The sequence below is a fragment of the Zootoca vivipara genome, chromosome 14 (genome assembly GCF_965207765.1).
Source record: "Zootoca vivipara chromosome 14, rZooViv2.hap1.1, whole genome shotgun sequence".
Taxonomy (NCBI): Eukaryota; Metazoa; Chordata; class Lepidosauria; order Squamata; family Lacertidae; genus Zootoca; species Zootoca vivipara.
Genome location: NC_142597.1, coordinates 29,844,743 through 29,868,691, shown reverse-complemented (window position 1 = coordinate 29,868,691; position 23,949 = coordinate 29,844,743). Strand labels below are relative to the sequence as shown.

The 23,949-nt window shown below is 46.4% G+C and overlaps 2 protein-coding genes across 2 annotated transcripts in view; both read left to right on the top strand.

Moving 5' to 3' along the window:
- Window positions 1-23,949, top strand: part of LOC118096740 (C-C motif chemokine 22) — a 79,686-nt gene that overhangs the window by 22,870 nt on the left and 32,867 nt on the right. The gene's annotated exons all lie outside the window — the stretch shown is intronic.
- On the top strand, window positions 12,235-16,526 carry LOC118097299 (C-C motif chemokine 5-like). Its single transcript, XM_035140040.3, has 3 exons — window positions 12,235-12,388; window positions 13,833-13,944; window positions 15,109-16,526. Exons 1-3 carry the CDS (start codon window positions 12,316-12,318, stop codon window positions 15,194-15,196), a joined length of 273 nt encoding a protein of 90 aa, XP_034995931.1. The 5' UTR covers window positions 12,235-12,315; the 3' UTR covers window positions 15,197-16,526.

The following is a 23,949-nucleotide window of genomic DNA, read 5'->3' as shown; positions in this document are numbered from 1 at the left end:
GAATCAGGTTTTGATCTCTCCTCCCACGCTCCCTGTTCAAACTATGTGGATCCTGCAGAATGGGAAACGTCCGACTTTCTGGCCAATGGACTGAAGATGTGGGTGTTTCCCCGGTACAAAGAGCTCCTGGCTCTTAGAGAAGGATTTGAACCTTTGAGTTCCAGGTGACTGGCCTGGAGGAGGTTGGTGGGTGTGAGGCTTTGAAGGTTTTCATACTCTTTTTTCCCTTCAAATAATATTTATTAATTTTCAAACATTTTAACACACAAAACAAAAAATATATAAAAATAAAACATAATCAAAAAAGAAAAAAAGAAAAAACACACGTATCAATTCATTACATTAACTTGACATTGTGGACCTCCTCGCCCCCCCCCCCCCAATTGGGTCCATTTATTAAATATAACTTAAGCAATTTTCTTTTATCATCTTAAATCATTCTGACACAATTTTTCCATTATTTCCCAACCAATTCTAATCTACTCAAAGAAAAAAAACATCAACTATCCTCAACCTATAATTCATTAATTCATCCAAATCTAACTTTATTTTCCCATCCATCTCTAATTCTTCTTTTAGCCTCGCAGTTCATACCCCAATTTTTTTCCATACATTCAAATGTTATTTCTTCTATCATAATAACCTTTAACCACATTTATCTAATTTTACCCCCCTACCCCTGGACTCCGGATCTCCCAGATGTATCAACCAGCTCCATAAAACGTTCCAGTTTTGGACCATCTTAATCAATCAGAAAATAACCCATTGTTAAAGGTAAAGGTAAAGGGACCCCTGACCATTAGGTCCAGTCGTGACCGACTCTGGGGTTGCGCGCTCATCTCGCATTATTGGCCGAGGGAGCCGGCGTATAGCTTCCAGGTCATGTGGCCAGCATGACAAAGCCACTTCTGGCGAACCAGAGCGGCACACGGAAACACCGTTTACCTTCCCGCTGTAGCGGTTCCTATTTATCTACTTGCATTTTGACGTGCTTTCGAACTGCTAGGTTGGCAGGAGCTGGGACCGAGCAATGGGAGCTCACCCTGTCACAGGGATTTGAACCGCTGACCTTCTGATCAGCAAGCCCTAGGCTCAGTAGTTTAACCCACAGCGCCACCTGGGTCCCTTCAACCCATTGTTACTCCTCACCCTATTCCCACTCTTTTGCCACCTGTCCACCACTCTCCCTACTTTGTCCCCTGCAGCCCCCCCCCCCATTTTCTAACTGTAGCACAGTACCATCCAGTGATGTTTCCACTTTCCAGCCCTATCTCAATTCCTCCCCCCAAACTAAGCTCAGGCCCCAGCATGGATCCTGCCCTCCCTCTCTCACTGGAGTCCTCATTATTCCATGCTGGTTCTTCTTTGAGGACTCCTGAAGGTTTTCATACTCTTAACTGAGAAGGCATCTCACCAGCTTTGGGAGATCTTCCCTGGCTTCTGGGTGGCTTCCAAGGCCAATTCCAAATTCTGGTTGGAGGAGAAGGCTATTGATGGCTACTAGCAGAGCTTGCCCACACATGAGGCAAGGTGAGGTGACCACTTCAAGTGGCAGAACCCACAGAGGAAGCAGATCCAGCCTCCCAGAAATGCATTGTCTGCTGCTGCCAGCACTGCCAATGCCACACACTCCTCAAAGGCTGGATCTGTCTCCTCCTTGGCAGCCCCATCTGTGCTGCCTCTACAATGTTCTCTTGGAGAATAAGGGGTGCTGTTGGTCTCCTCCCACCCCTGCGGGGGTCTCCTGAGCTCTGTACCCACCTTCAACCATCAGATAAGGTTGAAATGATGCTCCACTCTTGTCCCCAAGGTACATCTTGACTTCTACCTTCTTCTCTCACTGAGGGGCAGGGGCAGCATTTTGTGGTTTGGCTCAGGCACCAAAATGTATTGGGCTGGCCACAGGTGGAGGCTGCAATGCTTCTGAATCCCAGTTGTGGAAGCCACAGGAGGGGAGAACGCTCTTGCACTCGGGTCTTGCTTGTGGGTGCCCATTGGGAGAAGAGGATGCTGGAGTAGATGGGCCCCTTTGATCCAGCCTGCTCTTCTTGCATTCTTATGGAACTCCCTCCCACTGGAGGCAGTGAGGGCCACCATCCTTGATGGCTTCAAAAGAGGATTACACAAAGTACTATCAATGGCTGATAACCATGATGGCTATGCTCTACCTCCACAGTTGGAGGCAGCAATGATTCTGCACATCAGTTGCTGGAAGCCACAGGAGTGGGTGCCGCTTCTGTGCTCATGTTTCACTTGTTGGTTTCCTACGGGCATCTTGTTGTCTACTGTGAGACCAGGAGGCTACTCAGAACTTAAGGTCCTCCATCATCACCAGAGATCATGGATTCTACAAAGGGGTTCACTACATTGTTTTCCTTCATAATGCAAGACATGTCATTTTAGCATGCAATCTTAGTATGTAAAATTATTTTTAAATTGCAGGGTTTTAGAATACTGTATCTGAAAAATGAATGTAAATGTTTTAAAAATCTTTTTAGGTGCCACAAATCTCGTCCGTGTTTATCTTAAGAATCTGCAGCAGCCTGGCTTTTTCCTGAAAAAATGCAGGTGAAACTCGGAAAATTAGAACATCGTCGAAAAGTGCACCAATTTCAGCAATGCAACATCTTATTTTTCCTTTTCCTTTTACAAATGTTCCCTGCTCTTACATGTGATTGGTTAGCCTTAGATCACATGATTAAGGTATTGAATTGCAAATCACCAATTTGAAGGGAGCTGTGTTTGGTGGTTTTTTTTTGTTCCAAGACACAGTGGGAGAAATATGTGGAAATGAGTCTCTTAGGAAGGGAATACAGCTCCAGGCTAATGGATATTGTACGGAGAGAGAGAGAGAGACTTTTGATTCTAGGCCTGTTCGGAGTTATATTGTATTTCTAAGATGATGCTGAGCCTATGCTTGGACAACCATATGTCTTATGGAACTATTTGGATGTATTATTGATTTCTTTTTGTATCTGTTTTGAAGAGGTTCTGGTTAGTAAAGCTTTGAATCATATTTATGGGTCTGGACAATTTTTATTTCAAAACGAGTCAGTTTCTTGTGCATCCAATTGCTTCAAGCTGTGCAATATTAATAACTGCAACATTACCTTCCCTGTCTGGGATTAACCTGCCTCTCCCCTCCCACCCTTTCCCAGTCCAACCCACCAGAGAAGAAAAGGACTCAGAGAGACACAAAGCAGTTTGCATCTTTATTTTTGGAAGCCAACAGGAGAACTAATCTGCAAGCATAGAGCAGAGGAAGGGCAGGTATACAATATGAAGCAGTAATATGTTTGCAAGCTCTTTTTCATCAGTGTAGAAGTGAAAATGTTTTTTGGGTAGACCTGGTAGTTAGTGTGTGAATCACATGCACCAAGGGATATGGAACTAGATTTGTCCTGGACTACATGATGGTCTTTCAAAACTGCTTGTAAATAGACAATTGTTTACCAAAGCAGCAAAGAAGTTGTTGAGGTTCATGGGTTCCTTTTCCTTCTCCAGGTGTCATACATCATATCCACATATGTCACAAGATCATGTACCCAGTCATCGTCTGGATTAGCACAGCCAAGTTTACCATTCTTGAATTCGAATCTATCAGGGGGGAAAGCAGGCATTTACAATGTACTACAGAGAAGACTGGATTTAGGATGGTGTCATTGCATTTGGTGTCAAGACTCCAAGCTTTCATTTTTCAAATGTCCTGCCATTGTAGGGAGGGTGTAAAGGGCCATGGTGGGGGGTCAGGGGCGGGGAGGGAGAGAAATTAATTTTGTTCCCAACTTAATGTGTACCTATCAAATTCACACAATCAAATTCACATAATCAAATTCCAAATCCAATACAAGATGTGGCTTGCCTCCCAAATTTCATGTTTCTCTGAATTTTGCCATTCAGTTTTTCAGAAAATTGGAGCATGCAAATATGTTCATATTGGGGAAAATCAGGTGCAAAAATACTTCCTGTTGTGGGGAAGCAGCTTGCAGAAATGCCTGCAGATCAGAAGACCTTGATTTAAATTGGGCAAACCGAACATAAGACTGTAAAGCCAGGCAAATGTGAAATGGAGAGTTTCATCCATCCCTAGCTGGGCATCGTAGCCGATCCCAATGGGAACACAAGAACACCAGAAGGGACTTGCTGGATCAGGCCAATGCCCCATCTAGTCCAGCTTCCTGCTCTCACAGTGGCCAACCCGATCCCTGTGAGAAACCAGCAAAGAGAATGTGAGCAGCAGCCCCCTCTCCCCTCCTGTGATTTCCAGCAACTGGTATTCAGAGGCATTGCTGCCTCCAACTGTAGGGGCAGCCCACAGCCATCATGGCTACCACACATTGATATTGCTCTATGAATTTGTCGAATCCACTTTTAAAGCCACCCAAGCTGTTGGCCATCATTGCCCCCTGGGGGGGTGAGTTCCATAGTTTGTCTTTCTGCTATGCTAAGAAGTCCTTTATTCGATCTGCCCTGAGTCTTCCAACACTTAACTTCAGGGAATGTGCACAATTTCTAGTGCTATGAAAGAGGAAGGAAAGCATTTTTCTTTCCACTTTCACCATGCCAGTCATAATTTTTTGAACTTCCCTCATGTTACCTCTTACCTTTACTAAAACTCTTGAATGCTTTTCAAAGGGGAGTCACTTCCTGCTGCAAGGTGACAATTTCTCCCTATCTCTCTGATTTCATGCCTCTCTCTCTCCTGCATCCCCCCCCCCAACCTCAGAACTGGCCTTCAAAGGCTTAAGCATCCCATCAGCTCTCTTCACCCACAGTGTTGAAGCATCCTTAACCAAGCATTCTTTCAGCTTTGACCCAGCGCCAGAAACTTACACTACAGCATCAATCTTGCATGGATAGGTGAGGTACGTATAGTCCTTTATCTGCTTCTTTGGGAATGGCCTCTTGGCATATTTGGTGCAGCAGCCATTTTTGGACACCACAGCTGTTGAAAACAGGAGAAGGCAGGCACTGTTATTGATTGACTGCTTTTGTTGGATACTTAATAGCTCTTGCTCAGGGAGGTGAGGTTGTATTGGTCATCTTGAACCATCACTGGACACTCCCCCCCTTGCTTCTGCACTGAGGACTTTAAGTTGAACAAACTGGAAAGAGGAGCCTCAAGCCTTTGGCTGGAATGCTGATGCCACCCCACCACCAAGCCTCTTTATCTCCCTCCCTCCAGCCTTCCCCTGGCCCTTTAAAAAAATAATCATACATTTTACACTTTATAGACTCCCACTGGTCCTGCAGTGCTTCCTCACTGACAGAGGACAGAGGTCTCAGTGGGCATGGAGCCTTGGGGGCACTGCTGAAAATGCTACAGTTATGATTTACAATGGAGCATGAGAGGCAAGCGGGCAGAGAATTTTGGCGTTGCTCAGGGTGCTCAGTGTCTGCCCCTGCGGTGGAGCAGCAGACTTCCTTGGAAGGTGTAGGAGTCTGCTTTGCTGGAGGCTTTTGAACTCAGGCCACCTGTCAGGGATTCTTGAGCTGCTATTGCTGCACTGAAGGGGCTTGCAGAAGATGGCACTTGAAGTCCCATCCAATTCTATGATTCTATGCTGAAAAGCAGGGGAGGGGAGCCTCCTGTCCTGGGTCGGAATGCAGAGCGCCCTCCATGGGCCATGGCCCTCCTTAGTCCTCCTCTGCCCCTGCTTTGATTGGTTGTGCCTGGCTGGAAAGCACCATTGCTGTGGAATGGGAGAGAGAATTAGGGGCTGGGCTAAAACCACAACACCTCTCTCTTTCCCCCCTGCTTGGAATTCATGGGTTATATCAGTTATTCCGTCCCACTTTTGCGGACGGCTGCACTCGGTGCCACTGGGCAAGTGGCCCCAGGAAGGTGGCCAACAAGGTATGCCCCACCCCCATCTGAAAGTGGTTTCCCATCTCGCCTTAAAAGTTTTCAGTGCCAATCCTTCAGTGGGACCCAGGGGCAGGACCCATGGGAATGGAGCAGGGGCTCCTCATTTCAGAGCACCCCTAAGTCCAACCAGGGCCCAGGGAGTGACATGACACCCTTCAGTGGGAGTCCCAACTCTGGTAAGACAACTACCAGGGAAGAGGAAAGGATTGGACTCACATGGAATAGCCACAAGAAGGAGGAAGATGAGGGCAGCCCCAGAGGTCTTCATGCTGCCTGGAGAGGAAGAACAGATTTAAAGACCATTCCCGGGACTCTTGGCTTCCATGATGCTAACCTACTAAAGCTTCTTCAGCTCTCTTCCCAGCCCCCAAACGGTACCAGATACAGACTCCTCAGAGGACAAAGAGGACACCCCACAGGTTGAGGCCACCGAGAAGCAGGCAGGGTCCCCTGAAACCTGGGGATGGCCTTGTTCCAATGAGCTCCTGGCTCTCAGGGAATGTGTTTGCTCCCCTGAGTCCAAAGTGGCTGATCTGGAGAAGCTGAGGACCCCTTCAGACTGGGGGTTTCTTGCTGGTGCCCTCCTTGGTCTGTTCTTGACACAAGAATAGCCCAGCCCAAGCAGGATTTATCCTGCTTGATTAGTTTTTTCTGCAATGCTTCCCCAATGCTAACGTGCTATTGCTATCTGTGCTGGGAGGGGGGGGGGAGAGGAGGGATTTTTTTGGGGGAGGCACATTATTCTTTTCAGTCCTTCTGGCTCCCCTTCAGTGTAAGATCTTTGGGCTCAACTACCCCCAGAGCCTTTGAAGCTCTTCTCATTCACTGGGAGATCACGAAGAGTCCTCTATTCTTCCCAGAGGATGTTCAAGGCTCTTCTCATCACAAGGTAACCCCACATAGAAAGGCTTGGGTTTGTTTGCCCCTTTTTAGTTCCAGACCTTCCACAGGTCTGTCCTGTATTCATGGGGTTCCCTTCATTTTCCATCTTACCTTGTAATCTCCTCTTCTTCCAAGGTGAATTTTTGGATCTGCTGTGCTAGAGATTCCTCCTACCTTTCTCCTTCAAGCCAGTTGCTCTTGTGCTGCACAGATTCCCTGTGGAGGGAGGAGAATGACATGCACATACCTCAGCCCACGTCTCTTCCCAACCCTCCTGGATGCTTGATCTATATCTTCCTTGGCTACTGGGCTTGCAAAAGGGGACTGGACAACTGGGTCCAGGAGGTGAGTGAGAAGAAGGCTGGTCCCTGTTGCCTTGAAGGAAGAAGTGAGACCCTGAAGGTTGCAATAACTGGTACTAGCCAAGCATGTTCTTTTGGCGAAAGGTACTGAAAGGATGCGGGCAGCGCTGTGCCGATCGGAAGGTCAGCAGTTCGAATCCCTATGACGGGGTGAGCTCCCGTTGTTCGGTCCCAGCTCCTGCCAACCTAGCAGTTCAAAAGCATGTCAAAGTGCAAGTAGATAAATAGGTACCACTCCGGCGGGAAGGTAAACGGCGTTTCCGTGCACTGCTTTGGTTTCGCCAGAAGTGGCTTAGTCATGCTGGCCACATGAGCTGGAAAAACTGTCTGCGGACAAACGTCGGCTCCCTCGGCCAGTAAAGCAAGATGAGCTCCACAACCCCAGAGTCGTATACGACTGGACTTAACTGTCAGGGGTCCTTAACCTTTTTTTACTGAAAGGAGTGGGTGGTTATACAAAAAAACAGTCTAGTGAGGAATCCAAGGGAAGCTTTTGATGTTCCATAAAATGAACCTCCAAACCCACACTTCATCAAGATCAATCAAAATGTCACAGAACAGTAAGCAAGCCTTGGGATGTTCCTCCAACGTTCCCTCTTTAGGCTTCATAGCTCCTGCAGAAAGTGCCACGTATGACTCTCTGGCTGCTGGACTGCAGCTGTGGGAGTGTCCTTGGTAAAAGGAGCTCCTGGCTCTCAGGGAAGCTGACTCCTGGTGAAGCTGGGAGAGGCAGCACAGTGTTGCAGATGTCTGCTTGGTACAAGGAAATCCTGGCTCTTGGGAAATAGGTTTGTTCCTTTGCTGACCAGGCTGCTGACCTGGAGAGACCAAGGGCTTCTCAGGTTTGCAGCTTCACGGCTGCTCATGCACTCCATTGTCTCTCAGATGGATGCCAACAAACAACATGAACTACTTGCATGGGCGTACCCAGCACGGGGCGGGGGGGACAGCTGCCCACACTTCAGCTAACTTCAGCCCACACTCCTTCAAGTCACAGCGAGCACAGCGAGCATGTATGCAAATGAAGTGTCGTGGAGCATTGTGGGGCAGCACTTTCTGTGCTGTGCTTGCTGTGACTTGAAGGAGTGTGGGCTGAAGTTAGCCCAGGTCCAGGTCCAGGTTTCCCTTGACGGAGGCAGCTTTGCTGCCTCGTTTTGGTCACCGCTGCCGCCTCGGCAATGGCTGGAAACGGCCCCCTCCCCTCTGGGGTGTGTGGATGTTGACCACGCCTCCTGGGGGTATCATGGCCACGCCATCGCCAGCCAGCCAATCGGGTGGCTGGGGGGCGTGGCTGGAGTGCCCCCCTTAGTTTTGATCCTGGGTACACCCATGACTACGTTTACTATTATGTGCATTTTAATGTGCAATTTACCCCAGGATATTTGCTTGCTTGCAAGTTGCTTGCCCTGGGCAAGATAAAGCCACTGACAAATCACCTCTCTTTCTCCCTATCTCTATCTCTATACCGCAGATTATGTGGTTTCTCATGAGCACCCATGGCAAAAGGAAAGAGCAAAATAAGAAGGGCATTCCAGTTCTCCTTTTCCCACCCTCCTCCTGCCTTGGCTTTCGAGGAACCTTTCCTGACCCAACCCTGGGTGAAGTGAAACTGCTTTGTTATGGTGGTGTCTTTGATTTCCCCTGGGGATATATTTAGTCACATGCATTGCAGGGGGTTGGACTAGAAGACGCTTGGGGGTCTCTTCCAACTCCACAATTCTATGATTCAGAAGCATGCTTGGATCTTCTTGTGCTCACATGCTCCTTGTTCATTTCACATGATGGACATCTGGCTGGCCACGGGGTGAGCAGGATGCTGGACTAGATGGGCCACTGTCCAGATCCACCAGGCTCTTCTCATGTTCTTCTTGGAGCTGCCTTGTGCCCTTGGCCTTCTTCAAAGCAAAATGCGCCTGCTTCTCAGACGCACCCAGGGCAAAAGGGAAGAGAAAACCGAAAAGGACCTACTGGGTCCTCCTTTTTCTTCTTCTCCTTCCTTGGCTTTTGAGGACCATTTTCTGGTTCTGCAGGGCCAGGAACCAAAGCCACTTCAAGTGAAACTGCTTTGTCATGGTGGCGTCTTAGATTTCCCCTGGGGATATATTTAGCCACATGACACAAACCGTGAAGGGGCAGAGGGGAGAGGGAAGCTGGCTGTGACCCATGAAAAGGGGATCTTGCAAAAGTTATTTACGACTTCTGTGCTCTCTGGCACTTGAAAGAGTAATCCCCTTGGGACTTCCCTTTCTGGACTGAGAGATCCATTCTGTGTCCCGTGATGGCCCTCTTGCCAAGGCTTGACTCAGCTGGAAGTTGGCATGAGTCATTTCTTTCCTCCTGCCTCCATGGGTACCTTGAACAGCATAGCCATGGATCAGCGCCCCTCCTCCTTCCATCTGCCCCAGGCAAAATGCATGTGGGAGGCAGGCAAGTGCTATTCAATATAAACAAGTGTAAAGTGATGCACGTTGGAGCAAAAAAATATTTATTTCACATAAATGATCATGGAATGTGAGCTGGAGGGGAAGGACTAGAAGCGAGACCTTGGGCTCAGAGGACGTAGGTTCATGAACCTGTGGACGTAGAGTGTAGCAGCTGTGGAAAAGGTAAAATCGATGCTAGGCATCATTGGGAAAAGAATTGAGAATAAACCCGCAGAGATGATAACATCATTTTACAAATCTATGGTGCGATCACAGTTGGAATGATGTGTGCAGTTCTGGTCTCCTCACCTCAAAAAGGATATGGTGGGATTGGACAATGTAGAGAGAAGGGCACCCAAAGTGATCAAGGGGGTGGAGGGCCCCCTCTATGCAGAAAGGTTGCAGCGTTCTAGTCATTTTAGTTTAGAGAAAGGGCAAGTAAGAGGCTAAATGACTGATGCAGGGCATGGAGCGAGTGGAAGGTGGGACATTTTCCTTCCTCTCTCATAAGAACACAACAGGTCGACACCCCATGATGCTGAAATGTTGGACAATTTCGAAGGATAAATGGAAGTACTTCTCCACCCAGCACATAGTTCAACTATGGAACTCGCTTCTGCAGGTGGCAGGTATGGCAACCCAACTTAGATGGCTTTAAAAAAGGATAGGACAAATTCTTGGAGGATAAGGCTCTCAATGACTTCCAGCCATGATGGCTTTGCTCTGCCTCCACAGCCGGAGGCAGCAATGTTTCTGAATACTAGCTGCTGGAAAGACAGGAGGGGAGAATGCTCTTGTGATGAGGTCTTGTGGGCATCCCACTGGGGCATCTAGTCTGCCACTGTCAGAACAGGGTGCTGGACCAGAAGACAGAATTGGTACACATTGACCGTGAAAACCTAGCTGATGAAGAATTACGAAACAGGGCCTTGTCCTGGAGTTTATTTCAACTGGAACTTATTCTTAACATAAAGAAATAAATTCGTTTAAAGATTGAATAGCTAATCATCTTTTTGGTTTGATCAGTGGCCAAAAGATCCAGCTGATCCAGCATCTGGATTCCAGCTGTGGCTACAAGATGCCTCTGTTGCACAAGCACAGCATGAAGTCAAGAGCTTCCTCCTCTCCTTCATCTGTGAACTTCACTGGGGAAGCGTGGGGGGGGGGGGCTTGTGAGGTCCCGCACCATGGGGAGGTGGTCATTTGGATTAAAATTGCAAGCTTGAAAAGCTATGAAATGGTGTTCCGAGTTGGCTTTTTGTGGCTCTAAAAAGTGTTCTTGGCTGCTGGATCAGGTGAAAAGTGAGCCCTCCGAGTCCAACAGGCCTCCTTTCCTCACAGTGGCTAATCAGAAGCCTTTTCTTCTGCAAGGAAAGCGATTCTGACTAAGCATTTGGAATAACTTTCTGATAGTAAGAGAAGTTTGGCAGTGCAACAGACTCCCTGGGAAAGTGGTGGACTCCCCTTCATTGGAGGTTTTTTTGAGCAGGGGCTGCCTTTGCTGTGATTCCTGCATTGCAGGAGGGTGGCCCTTGGGGTCCCTTCCAGCTATACAATTCCCTGATTCATCTGGGAAGAAGCTCATAAGCAGGACCTGAGTCCAGTTTCCTGATCTGACTCAGTCTCTGGTTGCCACACCTAGGTCCACTAGCCTCACATACCTGGCTTTTCTAAGACTTTCTCTGATATTTCTGAGACTCCTAAGGTGTCCATTTATGCAGAAATGTGAGTAGATGTTTAGGAGTCAGAGCTGCATCAGAAAAGGGGCTCTTTAATCCTCTTTTCTTGGGCTCCTTGATCACTGCAGATGGTGACAGCAGTCACGAAATTAAAAGACGCCTGCTTCTTGGGAGAAAAGCAATGACAAACCTAGACAGCATCTTAAAAAGCAGAGACATCACCTTGCCAACAAAGGTCCGTATAGTTAAAGCTATGGTTTTCCCAGTAGTGATGTATGGAAGTGAGAGCTGGACCATGAAGAAGGCTGATCGCCGAAGAATGGATGCTTTTGAATTATGGTGCTGGAGGAGACTCTTGAGAGTCCCATGGACTGCAAGAAGATCAAATCTATCCATTCTTAAGGAAATCAGCCCTGAGTGCTCACTGGAAGGACAGATCGTGAAGCTGAGGCTCCAATACTTTGGCCACCTCATGAGAAGAGAAGAATCCTTTGGAAAGACCCTGATGTTGGGAAAGATTGAGGGTACTAGGAGAAGGGGACGACAGAGGACAAGATGGTTGGACAGTGTTCTCGAAGCTACGAACATGAGTTCGACCAAACTGCGGGAGGCAGTGCAAGACAGGAGTGCCTGGCGTGCTCTGGTCCATGGGGTCATGAAGAGTCGGACACGACTAAACGACTAAACAACAACAACAAGCCTCTTTTGGGGAAAGCCCAGCAGAGGGGACCCTAACAGGTGCCTTGTGATGTCCCCACATCCTGGCTCCAGGCCTTTTAGGGCAGCGTTGCTCCCCGCACCTACTGAGCACATGCGGTAATGATTTATCACATTCTTCTGCTTCCTCTTGCATCCAATGATTTCCTCAACCCTTCTCACGTAACTTCCTTTTTCTGCTAGCTGCAGAATCAGTTGCCCCATGACCAACTCTGGTGTTTCCACCTCCACGGACCCATACGGACACTCACTCTTTCCACTGCGACAGTGTCCAGAACCCTATATAAAGAGAGACTTGGGGGACAGGAAGGTAGAGAGCAGCGAAGCAACACAGAGAGACTTTGAGAGACTATCCTCAGCACCACTCAGCAACTCCAGAAGACATGAAGGTCTCCATAGCTGGCCTCACCTTCCTCCTACTCCTTGCCTCCTTGTCTCTGACCATTGCTGCCCAACGTAAGTCAAACCTCTTCTGCTTGTATATCTCGAACTCAGAACTTTAAAATGAGGGACAGAAACCCTTTAAAAATAGGGGGAGAATCATGGGTGATAAACTTTGAAATGAGGAATATCATTTGGCAGGGGGTTGTTGTCATCGTTATTATTATTTAATTAAACTTATTAGTCCCTTTAATTTTTACAAAGGGAACTCAAAGTGACCTACAACAAGGCATACATAGCACATCCATTCAAACCTAAAATTAACTTACAGCAATGAATAAATAAAACATGCGTTAAAACCTGCATGAAATAATACTAATACTAATACTAATACTAATATAAAATACATTCAGATTTTTAAAAGGAAGGTTTTAAACATCCTACTCACATGAAAAGGCCATAAATAGCTAAAAACCAAAGGCCTGATTAAATAGGAATGTGTTTGCCTGGTGACTAAGGATATGTAACTATATTGGCAGGCAAGCCTCCCCAGGAACAGCACCCCACAAGTGGGGAGCTGCCACAGAAAAGGCCCTGTTCTCCTGTTTTGCCATCTTCTGGACCATCTGTGGAGTGGCCAATGCAATTTGGTGCAAGATGGCAATCATCCGTAGAAGAATTATGAACCTTTGAGAGTTCATAAGGCTATTCTGGGGCTTTGATCTGCCCAGAATCCACAGATAAGAAGTGTTGTAAATCACGGGCAGCAACGACAATGTCCTCCAGATATTGTTGGACTATAAGCCCCATCATCCATCACAGCACTGACCCCACTGGCTTCAACCGGTGGGAACTATAACCCAGAAACAACTGCATAGCTAGGGGTTGGACTAGTTGACCCTTTGGATCCCTCCCAACCCTACAATTCTATGGCTGGCACAATGATGGACACTCCTGTGATCCAAAACGAGCCAGATTCCAGCTGAGAGTGGCATGATGGATAGGAACAAGAACTAGCTCAGTTGGTGAAATTCACTTCTGCAAGAGCTTCCAAGGTGAAAAAGGCCAGCCATAAATATGTATTGCATTTATATCGCGTCCTTTTTCTCCAAAGAGCTCGAGGTGGTGTGCATTGGACCTGGGGGGGATTTGAACCCTGGCCTCCCAGGTCCTACTTCCAACAACAACAACAACCCTGTAAGGTAGGTTAGATGGAGAGGCAGTAAACTGGCCCTCAAGGTCACCCATTGAGATTCATGGCTGAGTGGGGATTTCAACCCTGGTCTCTCCCAGGTTCTACTCTGACAGTCTAACCCAGGCACCCCCAAACTTCGGCCCTCCAGGTGTTTTGGACTACAATTCCCATCTTCCCTGACCACTGGTCCTGTTAGCTAGGGATCATGGGAGTTGTAGGCCAAAACATCTGGAGGGCCGCAGTTTGGGGGTGCCTGCTCTAACCATTACACTGCAGCTTACGATCATATGGTTAAAACTGACGCCTGCCTTTTGCAACTTCCAGGTGGTATGGATGCATCTCCCTGCTGCCCCAGATACAACCACAAACCGTTCCCAAGGAGATTCGTGAAGAGCTTTTTCCACACCAGTTCACACTGCAACCGTCCTGCCGTAGTGTAAGTTTCGGGGCTGGGCAGATGCCAAGTTATCCAACTTTTCTGTGTGGTCCACTTTTGAACCCAGGAGGCAGCCATATACCAAGTCAGACCATTGACTCATCTAGCTCAGTATTGTCTACACTGACTGGCAGCAGCTGCCCAAGTTTTCAGCCAGGGAGTCTCTCCCTCTCAGCCCTGCCACAGGGACCTGAACCTGGGACCTTCTGCATGCAAGGCAAATGGTCTACCTCTGAGCTAGGGCCCTTGATTTGCCACATTTTTATTTTGGACTAAAATGTATGTCGTGGGTGAACAGACAAAGCTTCCTCTAGGCCTTTGGGGGCTCTTGTACCTTTAGTTAAAAGGGTCCTGTTTGCACACCCAACCCCTTCTTCTTGTTGATGGTGGCTTGGGGACTGAGTTGCCTCTCTGAATTGCTTCAACGTCCATTTTGTCTGGCTTTAATTACTGATTTTGTCACCCCCTTCATTTAGATAGTGGCCATTAGCTATAAAAAAAATTGAAATGCAAAAGAAAAGAAAGAAATGCCATGAAATTAGTCATTAAAGCCCCTCAATCAACATTGGGGCAATTGAGGAGCCATTCATCACTAATCCCACATCCAGAATTAATAAAAAGCAAGAAATGGGTAGAATGTGTGAACAGGAAACTTTTAATTTACACCATAGGGTGGGAGCAAACTAGAGAAGTCTCACCTGTGACAGGTGTGGCTGGTTGTGGTTCTGCTTCCCTGCCAATCAAGGTCATGATCCATGGCAAACATGATCCTGTGGTCACCTCCTAAAGTGTGAGGCAAGCTCCCACCTCTCTAAATGGCCACCAACTTGGATAGCTCGTTGAAAGGCATAAATTCATGGCTAGAGATGGCTACTAGCCACAATGGCTATGCTCTCCCTCTTCAGTCCGAGGCAGCCGTGTTTCTGAATACCAGGAGGGGGAAAGGCTCTTGTGCACTGACCCTGCTTGTGGGTTTCCCATTGGGGGCATCTGCTTGACCACTGTGAGAACAGGATGCCAGGTTACATGGGCCCCCTTGGGCCAGATCCAGCAGGTTCTTTTGATGTTGTTATAAAATGCAGGAGGAGCAGGGGCCTCTCACAATGGAGAGATCCAAGAGCGATAGAGAGGGACTCTCTAAACACCTGCTTCTTTCCTTGACAGGTTTGTATTCAGGAATGGTAAATCGGGCTGTGCTGACCCCAAGGCCGAGTGGGTGATAAAACTGATGGCATCCCTTACACCAGAGTGAGAACAACCCACCTATCTACCAACCATTTGCATCCCCGCCTCTATCCTTCTGGTGCCAACTGCAGATCTCCTGCCAGGAAGAGCTACCTTTGAGCCGCAGCCTCATTCCACTTGTGCTCCTGCTGTTTCTCTGATTCCCACCCACCCAAGGGACACCATCGCCACCCAGGTTGAGGTGCCTCGGGGCCACCGCTCTCATCAAGCCATCCATTTCCAGAGAAGGGCTCTCTCAGCGAGAAGCGGTCAGAGGATGAGAAGATGCCCTTTCTTGGCTAAATCACAGAATCGTAGGATGGTAGGCTTGGAAGGGACTCCAAGGGTTATCTGGTCCAACCCCTGCGATACAGAAATCACAGCAGAGGAATCCTCTTCCTTGAAACAACTCTCCGTCTTTTGAAGAGCCTTTGGAAATAACTCTGTGGCTTTCTGGCATGGCTGAAAGGCAGGTTCACAATTTTAGCAGCCATTAGGAAATTTACACCCACACAGAGAGAGAAAAGTTTCTGAATGTTCAAATTCAGTCTTGGTGGTCAGCCTTGCACATTTGCTGATCAGTTTCAGGAAAACCAGTTTGTGGACCCAAAGTTTGATTTTGATAGATGGTGAATAAAAAACAAACACTATCCCTCTCCCTTCCACCCCAAAACATATTTTAGGACCAAACTCATGATTTAGATAGCTAGCTAGATTTGGGAACATATTGTATGTGGCTGATAGAATAGAGGGTATGATCTAGAGCTCCAAAATATCCAAAGTGCTTTCAGGATCACTGTCCTTCCTGGAGAGATGCAGCTCTGTCCATAGAATTCTCAGCAAAGCACAAAACTCCCATTCCCAGAATTCCTTGGGGGAAGCCACAGCAGTAAAAGTGGTATAAGCTTAACTAAAATGAAATTTGGAGCAGGTTTTTGGTGGGGGGGGGGAAGGTTGTGTTGCAAACTAGAGTCTTGCAAGCTAGAGTTCTCTGTATGTGCTGCTCCCACTTTTGTGAATCCATTTCCATACCTGTTTGTATGTGTTTATGTATATATATTTAAGTACTCCTCAAGGTCTTTGCGAGATTTAATTTAAGAAGAGTGTGTTCCCTATTTATACTGTGTTTTTTTTTAAATTATAATTTATTTCATTGTTTTATGAACTGCTTTGAGGTTGTTGTTGTTGTGTTTTTTTTAAAAAAACAAACCCAACCAAGCAGTATATAAATTTCATGGGAAAGTATTTATACTGTGTTATTATAAGCTATCCTCACTATTTATTAATGCATGTCTGCAAGTTGGGAATTCTTCAGCTCTCTTGCTGCCTTCCAAAAATAAAGATGCAATTTAGTTTTATCTCTGTCTCTTGCTGAGATTGTCTCTTCTCTGGGAATCTCAACGTGGAGTGGACTGGAGGGTCCATAAGGGGTGGTAGGAGGAGGGCTCCTGGAAAAAAGTTTTCCCCAACCCAGTGGTGTCATTCAGATCTTTTGGATTCCAACTCCCATCAGCCCCAGCCAGCATGTTGATGGAAGTTGCAATCGTGCCAGGTTGAGGATGAAGGCTGCATTTGGGGGTGGGGGGGAGGGTTCATAGGTGGCTTGCAATCTCAGGTCCAAATCCAATGTGTATTTCTACCAGAAAAGCCTTCTGGGCTATCTGACTGATGGACATGAAAGCCAATTCCTGGGCAGGCAGCAAATATCACTCACACCCAGGTTTGCCCCATAGGAGGAGCCCGGCAGCCTGTTCGCCCGACAGCCAACCAGATGCCCCAAAGGGGAGCCCACAAGCAGGCTGTGGGGGTCAAAACCTTCTCCCAACCATGTTCTCTGCCATTCTAAGCTAGATTGACTCTGCGCATGGAGACTGCATTTAGGAAACATAGCAACCTTAGCAGAGCCCTGCAGCAGCTAGACCAGGCCAAAGAGGACCCATCTAGTCCTCCTAGTCTCTGACCAAATGCCCCCAAGGGAAGCTCACAAGCAGAACCTGTGTGCAATAGCACTTGCCTAATTCTGTTCCCCCCGCACCTGGTCTTCAGAGGTATACTATTGGTAGCCATTGGTAGCTCTTCTCATCTAATCCTCTTTGAAAGCCATCTTAATTGGTATGGGCTCAGGACCACCATCTAAATCAGTGGTTCCCATGTTTTTTGGGGGCCACTGTCCCCTTGGTTCTGTAAACTTCTCCCCAGTGCCCCCCACCCTATAAAAAGTTCAGACTAGTGGTTTGCATGGCCCACTCAAGAAGATAATAGCACAATGAAGTTCATAACAGCAACGAAAATTCAGAACATAATGGGGACCCGCCTAAGCTGGGCGGCTTTCAAGCAAAATCTTTACAATCTTTGCTTCAGGTGCCCAATTGTGTCCGAAATTCCATACTCCTGCTAGAAATGGGTGAATGCCCAATTTCGACAAAAGCATGGTGGGCTGCACTAAAACATTGGCTCAAGATTGCAGTATTTGGACTTGGGGTGGGATTATATAAACACCTGACCAATGAGGAATATGTCAGCAATTGGCAGAAAACCATGACTAGAAAAGCCACTGCTATTGGCCTGTCACCCACCCAACTCTATTATCTGGGCTATAAAGACCTTAAAGCAAAGACTTTGGGATAATACACACAGTGACCTGCGACATCGATCACATGCAGTCTGCAGTCCATTGGCAGTGGGAGTACAATATGGGCATGTTTTTAAGTTAACAGCATACATTAAAAACCTGACTGTACCAGACTACCGAAGGTTATTCACAAAAGCCAGATTAAACGTTTTCCCCTCTGCAGTGCTGGAGGGTAGGATGAGAGGAGTCCCCTACCAGGAAAGACTGTGCTCGTGTGCCCAAGACACAAACTCTATAAAACATATTATGCTGCACTGCGTGAAGTTCAAGCAAGCTAGAGCTGAATTGATTTCACTCTTGCTAGCCCCGATCCCAGGAAAATCGGAGGAGTATCATATCAAGTTCCTATTGGAAGACCGGTCAAATGCTAGAACATTAGCAGTGGCGAAGTTTCTATCGGTGGTTGCAAGAATCAATGATCCCAACTCCAAGTTTGAACAAAATGTCTTTGAAACCTGAAGGCAGGATGTCCTTATTGGGTATCGCTTTGTAACGAATTGATGGGTCTATGGACCTAATAAAGATTGTTGTTGTAATAGCCAAGTACTGTAGCTGTTTTATCTCAGCATATTATGAAAGGATACTTTGTAATGGGTAGGCTTTTTGTGTATCTTTGAATAAGTATCAATAAATATTTTTTTATTAAAAAAACATGGACCTGTATCAATTGCTCTTTTCTCTCTCTCTCGCTTTGGTTCCCCCCCCTACTCTTCCTTTTTATTGCAGCATATTGTTTTGTAAGTTTTAAAAAATAATGGGTTTTTTATTGTTTTTAAAAGCCATCCAAACTGGCAGTCATCACTTTCTCAACCTTAGATATTATTGAACTACAAGTCCCATCATCCCTGACCACAGGCCATGCTAGCTAGGAATGAAGGGAGTTGTAGTTCAACAACATCTGGGGAATCCAAGGTTAAGAAAGGCTGCTTCATCAGGTGCAGAGTACCTGAGGCTGGTCACATTATTTTGGTAACTGAGGCAGAGCACACACACACCCCACCCCAGACGCGAATGCCTCACTGGAAGCAAAAAGAAAGCAACGAAGGAAATAACTAAGGATTTGCTGCCTCCTTGTGGCTGCATGAAGTGTCTGCCTCACAGATTTATAGAATTGTGGAGTTGGAAGGGACTTCCAAGGCAGGAATTGCAATTAAAGAATCCCTGAGAGATGATGACCCATCCTCCATTTAAAAACCTCCAATGAAGGAGAGACTACCAGCTTCTGAGGGAGTCAGTTCCACAATTACTCTCAGAAGGTTCTTCCTTTTTTTAAAATAAAAATAAAAATTATTTATTCATTTTATAAGAAACAACAACAAACAAATAACATTCTAAGAGACCATAAATGAACAAAATACAACAAACAGACTAATACAAAATCAAACTACAGAGAAAAAACAAAAATACATAAAAATATTTCTTATATGAACCTTATTTTCATTCACTTCTTCAGATGACTTCCCTCATTCCCTTCTTTCTGAATTTCATTATAATACTGGTACATCTTTAGCAGTTTATTCTCCATCTTCTAAAAACCAAAGCTTAATTTAATTATTCTTTACTTTATTAACCAATTTCTAAATTCTATACTAACTTACACTACTTCGATCAGAAGGTTCTTCCTAAAGCTTAGTTGGAATCTCCTTTCTTGCACTGGTTCAGGTCCTACCCTCCAGAGCAGCAGAAAGCGAGCTTGCTCTATCGCTCAGGTGAGAGCCCTTCAGATGTGTGAAGAAGGCTCTTGTGTCACCTCCCAACCTTCTCTTCTATAGGCTAAACATCCCCAGCTCTCCCAACCATGCTTGGTTTCCAGGCATCATCTTGGTTTCCTTCCTCTGCACACCTTGCAGCTTGTCAATATTCTTATTGAACTGTGGTACCCAGAACTGGACGTAACACTCCAGGTGACCTCACTTGGGCTCAGGACCGGCCCACCCATGGCGCAAGATGAGCATACCACTCAACACAGTCCTGATTTAAGCAGGACACCCCAGAATTTTGGCTTCTGATTGGAACCTGGAATGTCCTGCTTTTTGTCCTGTCACTCTGGCATGAGTCAGCTGGCCCAGACCGGAAGACTCTTGTTTTCTGATCTCACACTTTTGTTTTTAAGTTTGAAGTCCCCCCCCCTATTTTTAGTGTTCTGTTGGGAGCCACTCTTATTATTATCTAAAAGCCTTAATTATCTTTTGAAATTTAAAATGGTTGTTTTTAACTGATGGTTGTTTTTAACTCTATTCTTTTTGTAAATCAAAATATGCATCAACACTATACATGTCTGGGTAGGCTTGCCTGAAGAAAAAAATGTTTTTAGCAGGTGCTGGAAAGAGTTGAGCGAAGGCACTTGCCTGATATCAAGAGGCAGGGAGTTCCAAAGTGTTACTGCTGCCACGCCAAAAGATCGATTTCTGACAAATGCAAAATGGGTATTATGCATCACCTTCCACAGATTGAAGCAGTCAAGTGGGCATGTATGAGGTACAGTGATTTCGTAACTATTAGCAAACATTAACCAAGTACAAATTCCAATAACAACAAAGCCTTTCAGGCAAGCCTGAGTCACCTGGGCAGACATTTCTGTGATGCATGGATTCATCAGAAAGAAGAAAGCTTGTCTGTTTCTTTAGGAAAAAACAATGAACTTTCGACCGGTGCAGGCAGGGAACCACAAATGTGAGGCTCTCTGAAAGGGCCAGCTCAGAGGAAACGGAATAGGGAGATTCAAGGAAACGGTGCTGAGAGGCCTCTGCCAACTTGGTACCCGCCAGACATTGTTGAACTATGGCTCTCATCATCCCTGCTGGCTGGGGAGTGATGGGGATTAGTTAGTTATTTAGCACATTCACATTAGTTATTTTGCTCTTCAAGCAAAAAGTCTCCTGGTCCTGAGCCCAAGCAAAAAGCCTGCAATTGATTAAAGCAGGGGTTCCCAACAAAATTTTCTCGAGGACCCTTCATCGAGCCGCTATTGTGACAAGGACCCCCATTAATTCCTAATCCTAAAATTAAAAAGTGAGAGCCAAATTAAGAGTCTTTTTATATTTTATATTTTTAACCAACGGTCCATTTTTAGCTACGCGAACTGTAGCTTCCGCGGAAAACAACGCTTTGTTTACAAACACTACTGTTTTGCAAAGAGGCAGCGCGCGCCAGGGAGGAGGGAGGGGAATGGAGAAGACAGGGTACCTGCGCAGTAGTGCACAAATGAAGCCGACGCGCGCAAAGCATCTTGGGGAGGTGAGCGCTAGTAGAATGCGCGCGCTGCCTCTTTGCAAAACAGTAGTGTTTGTAAAGCGCCACCTAACGGCATACAGCAGAACTACTGCCTCTATCTAATTTTAGTTTTGCGCTAGACTCTGCTCATGCAGGAAGCGGCCAAAACAAAAAATCTGTTATCATACGAAATATATTTAATATATTTTTTTATTCTAATAGCATCTTGTGGACCCCTCTGGCATAGCTCGTGGACCCCTGGGGGTCCGCGGACCACCTGTTGGGAACCACTGGATTAAAGCAAGCTGTGGCATGCAAGAGGAAAGGGATGGGTAGGGTAGAGTGGGCAAGGGATCTGATTTGGTATCTCCTGGATTATCGCTTTTAACATTTCCATTTTATAATGACTTTTGAAATCCAGCATCTAAGGTAGTTAAAGATTCCAAGCCATGGCAAAATATTGGCTTAGGAAACCTAGAGATTATGTTTCAGGGTCAACATATTCTGACAACTAAGGAGGTCACAAATGCCATGCAGGGAAGGATAGAAAAATATGAGGAAGTCAGGAAAGAGAATACCTGTAGATGGGAAATTCTTTCATTTGGATAAAGGCATGATAGCAAAATTCTATGGGCTTTGGTTAAACTTGGATCAGAACCAGGATGTGTATATGAGAAAATGGGTGCAGGATTTAGATCATAGTCAGGAAACAATGGGGCTGGATTTGGGTCGACTTCCATTCTAATACAATTTCAGCAGATTTAAAGGAGAAGTATTTAAAATCCTCTATCAATGGTATTTAACACCTTATAAATTGAATTTAATAAACAAGTTAGGGTCAGATAAACATTGGAGATGTGGGTTAAACAAACCAAATCTCATACATATTTTCTGGAAATGTTCTCAAATAGAACCATCTGGAAATCTGTTCAGGCTAATATTTCTGATATGTTAGTACACCGCATACCCTTGGAACCTAAAATATTTTTGCTTGGTTATCGAAAAGATGTTATTCCAGAAAATGTTCAGTCTTATAAAATTGCTGCTAAGATTATAATAGCTAAAATAGGGGGGGGGGCATATCTCTTACGATATCCAAATGGATTGAGAAAATGTGGCCCATAGTAAGTATGATTAACCAAACTCATTATAATAGAATATACCGTATTTTCCCGTCTATAAGACACCCCCATGTATAAGACGCCTCCTATTTTGGGGGACTCAGAATTAAGAAAATGGGGGGAGATGGCCCAGAGTATAAGACGCCCCCTAATTCTTGACATTATTTTTTAGGGAAAAAACCTAGTTTTATACACGGAAAAATACGGTATATTGTTATGAGTTGGAGCGGGGCAGACCCCTCTAATCCCTGGATCCAGCAATCTAATCAAGCCAAGCTAGCTTTCTGTTGAGGTGATGGGGATTAAGAGGCTCAGTGCGAGATGGCAAATGCGAGGTGGCCCCTCCCTCAACTCGCAGATAGTGAGAAGGACAAAAAGTTTAGAGCAGAACTAGGAGTGCTGTGGCCTAGAAGTAAAGCAGCGAGCTGGAGAGAGAGTCAGAGCAATGTTTGAGAACAATGTTTTCATTCTGTTTGAATCCAGGGCTGAGGCTATCGGAGAAACAAGACCCTTTTGGGGTGCTGATGCTGTACCCCCCTCCATTGCAGGCTCAGGTTGTATATATGTGTATAAATAAAACATATATCCTGCTGTTTTGCTCCAAATTGCTTGGCTGGAATTTCCTTCTTTGACTGACTGCATGGACCCATGGGGGACTTGGACCCTCATGAGCTGGGCTGTTGAGTAGTCTCTCAGCCCAGAATTTTCCTTATCAGTGCCAATTCTTAAACCATTGCTCATATGATGACCAAGCTCCTGAGAAACCCTTTATAGCTGAATCAATCATTTCATTCTTCGGAAGTAGCTGGCCAGAGACCCGCCACCTGCACACCGCCAAATAAGACACTGGGAAATTTCTCACTGCAATGTGGGAAATTCCAGCCAGGCTGTCAAAAGCCCACCCGCCTCCTCTTCCGCTGTGCTTTTGGCTGGGCCACAAGAGGATTCAGCTGTTGTTCAGGGTTGGGGGGCATTCACCTCTCCTTCAGGCGTAGTTTGTTGTGTTCTCGTAAAGGAGGCGTTGATCCCGAGAGCTGATGCGACAGGAGGCTTTTTTTGGATTGAGTCAGCCAGCTTTCCCTGGATTCCAGCCCTGTGCACTGGCCCATGATTAAATGCCAGAGGCATGAAAATAGAGGAAGTGCAAATCACGGCCTGGGTCAAGAGTCCTCTTGGAGCCTGATGTCCAACCTCTCCTTGGACTGAGGGAGCAAGGTCCTCTATTATGACTTAAACTTGGTTGTTTTTTTTTTTTTTGCAAAAATACCTTGTAGTGATAAAGAAATAAAACATGCATTTGCACCAGCATGAAACAAAACACAGAAAAATCTAAAACACCTTCACTTTTTTAAAAGGCAGGAGAGATCTGAATGGAGCTTCTCATGGGGAGCGCAAGCCTGGGGCCACCTCCACTGCGCCTGTCAGCTGTTGAGCGGCTTCAGGCCGCTCTCCGGAGGCAAGCGCGTGCCTCAGGATAGTGGCCTGAAGCCGCTCAACAGCCAGCAGGCGGAGTGGAGGTGGCACCGGGGGGGGGGGCGGCAGGTGTCGACGGCGCGGGCGGCAGGCAGGCTGGCCAGCGCCCTCTCCATTTTGGCACCCTAGGCAGCTGCCTAGTTCGCCTAAATGGACGCGCCGGCCCTGCCCACAACAAACACTCTGTGAGGTGAGTGAGGCTGAGAGACTTCAGAGAAGTGTGACTAGCCCAAGGTCACCCAGCAGCTGCATGTGGAGGAGCAGGGAAGCGATCCCGGTTCACCAGATTATGAGTCCACTGCTCTTAACCACTACAGCACATTAACTCAGTCTTATGTTTTT